Source organism: Brassica oleracea, unplaced genomic scaffold (genome assembly GCF_000695525.1).
Source record: "Brassica oleracea var. oleracea cultivar TO1000 unplaced genomic scaffold, BOL UnpScaffold00722, whole genome shotgun sequence".
Classification (NCBI taxonomy): domain Eukaryota; kingdom Viridiplantae; phylum Streptophyta; class Magnoliopsida; order Brassicales; family Brassicaceae; genus Brassica; species Brassica oleracea.
In genome coordinates this window covers 57120-61144 of record NW_013617444.1, presented here as the reverse complement: position 1 = coordinate 61144, position 4025 = coordinate 57120, and the positions used below count along the sequence as shown (strand labels likewise).

General features: G+C 42.1%; 1 protein-coding gene across 1 annotated transcript in view; it reads right to left on the bottom strand.

Annotated features, from left to right (window-relative positions):
• LOC106319960 overlaps positions 1-4021 on the bottom strand; it is a gene marked incomplete at its 5' end in the record, with an annotated part of 6577 nt that extends 2556 nt beyond the window's left edge. The window contains 2 exon segments of the mRNA XM_013758342.1: positions 27-1767; positions 2533-4021. Coding sequence (XP_013613796.1) covers positions 27-1767; positions 2533-4021 — 3230 coding nt within the window.
• Positions 4022-4025: the final 4 nt, after the last annotated feature.

The window sequence follows — 4025 nt, the reverse complement described above, 5'->3', positions numbered from 1 at the left end:
TTCAGCATCTTAACAGCCCATAATGCCTTGTACTCAAGCTCCACTGGCAGATGGCAAGCTTTCCCATAGACAAGATTGAAGGGAGTGGTTCCCAAGGGTGTCTTGAAAGCAGTCCTATAGGCCCAAAGTGCATCATCAAGCTTTGTAGACCAATCCTTCCTTGTTGTCCCCACAGTCTTCTCCAAAATGGACTTGATCTCCCTGTTGGAAATCTCAACTTGACCACTTGTTTGGGGGTGGTAAGGAGTTTCAACCTTGTGCTTCACACCATTCTTCTTAAGGAGGTTTGCAAACAGTTTGTTGATGAAGTGAGACCCTCCATCACTGATCACAACTCTTGGAATCCCAAACCTTGGAAAGATTATGCTCTTGAACATTTTTAGAACCACCTTTGCATCATTGGTTGGACTTGCAATTGCTTCAACCCACTTAGAGACATAATCTACAGTCACCAGTGTGTACTTGTTGGTATAAGATGAAGGAAAAGGCCCCATGAAGTCAATACCCCAGACATCAAACACTTCAACTTCTAGGATGGGGTTTTGAGGCATTTCATTCCTCTTGGTGATGTTTCCTCTTCTTTGACAAGAGTCACACCTTGAGACAAAGTCTTGGGTGTCTTTAAACATGTGAGGCCACCAAAATCCAGCTTGTAGCACCTTTGCCACTGTCTTAAATGTAGCAAAGTGGCCTCCATAGGATGATCCATGACAATGTGTAAGGATCCCATCAATTTCTTCTTCAGCCACGGCCCTTCTATAGAGTTGATCTTTACAAAGTATGTAGAGGTAAGGCTCATCCCAATAATATCTCTTCACATCCTTATAGAACTTCTTCTTGGCATAACCTTCAAGGTTCAATGGCTCTTTTCCACTAGCTAAGTAGTTGACTATATCAGCATACCAAGGACCCTTCTCACCAGCTGCCTTCACCTCTTCAAGTTTATTTCCTGTCTCACAAACAGCTACCACTGCATGAATAGCCATCATTTGCTCTTCTGGAAGTCTGTCATCAATAGGGATTCCACACTCCACCTTCAACCTGGACAGGTGATCAGCTACTCCATTCTCAACTCCAGGCCTGTCCTTGATCTCAAGATCAAACTCATGTAGCAGCAGAATCCACCTCAATAGTCTTGGTTTTGCATCTTTCTTGGCTAAGAGGTGTCTCAATGCAGCATGATCAGTGTAGACAGTCACCTTTGACCCAACCAAGTAGCTTCTGAACTTCTCAAATGCAAAGACAATGGCCAATAGCTCCTTCTCAGTTGTAGAGTATTTAGCTTGAGCTTCATCAAGGGTTCTACTTGCATAGTACATCACATGTGACTTCTTGTCTCTCTTCTGGCCTAGGACTGCTCCTACAGCAAAGTCACTTGCATCACACATGATCTCAAAGGGGAGATCCCAATCTGGCGGTTGAACTATGGGTGCACTGATGAGTGCATTCTTCAGGTTTTTGAAAGCTTCCATACATTCCCCATCGAAGTGAAATGCAGCTTCTTTGCATAACAGCCTGGTCAATGGTCTAGCTATCTTAGAGAAATCCATGATGAATCTTCTATAGAAACCGGCATGACCCAGAAAGCTTCTTATATCCTTCACTGTTCTTGGTGGAGCTAGACCAACCATGACATCTATCTTGGCTTTGTCCACTTCAATTCCTTTCTCAGAAACTTTGTGTCCAAGAACAATCCCTTCCTTGACCATGAAGTGACACTTCTCCCAATTGAGCACCAGGTTAGTGTCCTCACATCTCTGTAATACCCTGCAAAGATTTGACAAACAAGTAGCAAACGAAGAACCATATACAGAAAAATCATCCATAAACACCTCCATTACATCCTCAATAAGATCAGAGAAAATTGACATCATTGCTCTTTGGAATGTTGCTGGTGCATTGCACAGTCCAAATGGCATCCTTCGATATGCAAAGGTACCATAAGGACAAGTGAATGTCGTTTTCTCTTGGTCATTTGGGTGTATAGGGATTTGGAAAAATCCAGAGTATCCATCAAGGAAACAATAATAAGGATGGTTAGCTAGCCTCTCTAACATCTGATCAATGAATGGTAAAGGGAAATGATCCTTTCTAGAGGCTGCATTCAGTTTTCGATAGTCAATGCACATCCTATGTCCAGTTATTGTTCTTGTTGGTATTAACTCATCATTTTCGTTCTTAACAACTGTTATGCCACCTTTTTTAGGAACTACATGCACAGGTGAAACCCAATTGCTATCAGAGATAGGATAGATCACACCAGCATCTAACAATTTGATTATCTCTTTTTTAACAACATCTTTCAAATTAGGATTTAATCTTCTTTGGTGTTCAATTGAAGTTTTAGATTCATCCTCTAGATGTATCCTATGCATGCACAAAGATGGTGAGATTCCTTTAATGTCATCAAGTGAGTATCCTAGTGCTTTTCTATACTTTTTAAGTTCATTTAAAAGCATAGACAATTCATTCTCAGTCAGCTCACTACTCACAATGACAGGATATGTCTCATTAGGTCCAAGGAAAGCGTACCTTACACCATGGGGAAGAGGTTTAAGCTCCACTTTTGGTGCCTTGAGCTCACTCCAATCAGCTTCATGGAGGTTCTCTTGAATGTCTGCTGAGGCAGCATGTTGAGTCATTTGTGGCAACTCCATGAACTCATCTTCTCCATCCTCCTCAAGGTGAACATCTAGCCTTCTTACTAGCTCATCACTCTCCTTGTTTTCAATCATTTGGGACTCTCTTTCAATGGTCAGGGCATGTTGAAGAGAGTCCTCAATCGCTAACTCCTCAAGGAAATCATCAGCCAAAGCATCCATCTCATCAATGTAGAATATTTCTCCTTGAGTTGTGGGATTCTTCATCATCTCCTTGATATCAAAATGGAGAATGTGATCTTTTCCAAGGTGGAGATCAATTGTGCCATCTCTCACATTCACCATTGCTCCAGCAGTTGCCAAGAAAGGTCTTCCAAAGATCAAAGGATCTCTAGGCTCTTCATCCATCTCAAGCACTACAAAGTCAGTAGGCACTTCACAATTTCCTATCTTGACAGGAAGATCTTCTAGGATGCCAATGGGGAGCTTGACAGATCGATCAGCTAGCACCAAAGAGATCTTGCACTTTTTATATTGTGTAAACCCAAGCTTCTTGGCAATGGATAGTGGCATGAGGCTGACACTTGCTCCCAAATCACATAGACATTTCTCAAATGTCAAAGGTCCAATGGCGCATGGCAGGATGAAACTACCAGGGTCTTCTAGCTTCCTTGGGACAGTCAGTCTCTGAATAATGGCACTGCACTCATGAGTAAGAATCACCATCCCTTCCATCTCTTTCTTCTTTTGTTCTACAACATCTTTCAAGAACTTGTTGTATTGTGGAACTAGCATAAATGCATCAATTATGGGCATGGTGAGCTGAACTTCACTCATTTGCTTGTCAAACAAGGCTTTGTACTTCTCTAGAAGTTGCTTCTTGAATCTTCCAGGAAAGGGAAGCTTCGGCTCATAGGGAGGAGGAGTGAACAATTTCTCCTTTGTTGATGTAGCAGCCTCATTTTTGTTCTCAACTTTCTCCTCTCCCATCTTTCTCTTGCCCTTAGCTTCAACTATCTTCTCCAAGATTTCCTCATTAGTCTTCTCATCCACAATCACCACATCATCATCTACATTGATGACCACCTCCCCACCTTGTTTCTCATTATCCTTAATGAGAACTTTAGGAGGTAACTCTCTTCCACTCCTTAGGGTGATTGCCTTCATTGTCTCCTTTGGGTTTTGTTCAGCCTTTCCAGGTAGGGAAGCTTGTTGGCGACTTGAGCTGGCTGTCATAGAGACAAACTGGTTCTCCAAGGCTTTGAACTTGTTGTTTAGATCATGGTAATTCCCATCAATCTTGTTGTGGAGATTTTTCAGCTCATACCCTAATTGTTTCTCACTTCTTGTTTGTCCCTCCAATAATTGTTTCAGCATAGCTTCAGTACTACTCTCTTGTGGAGGTTGTGTTGATGATCCAGCTTG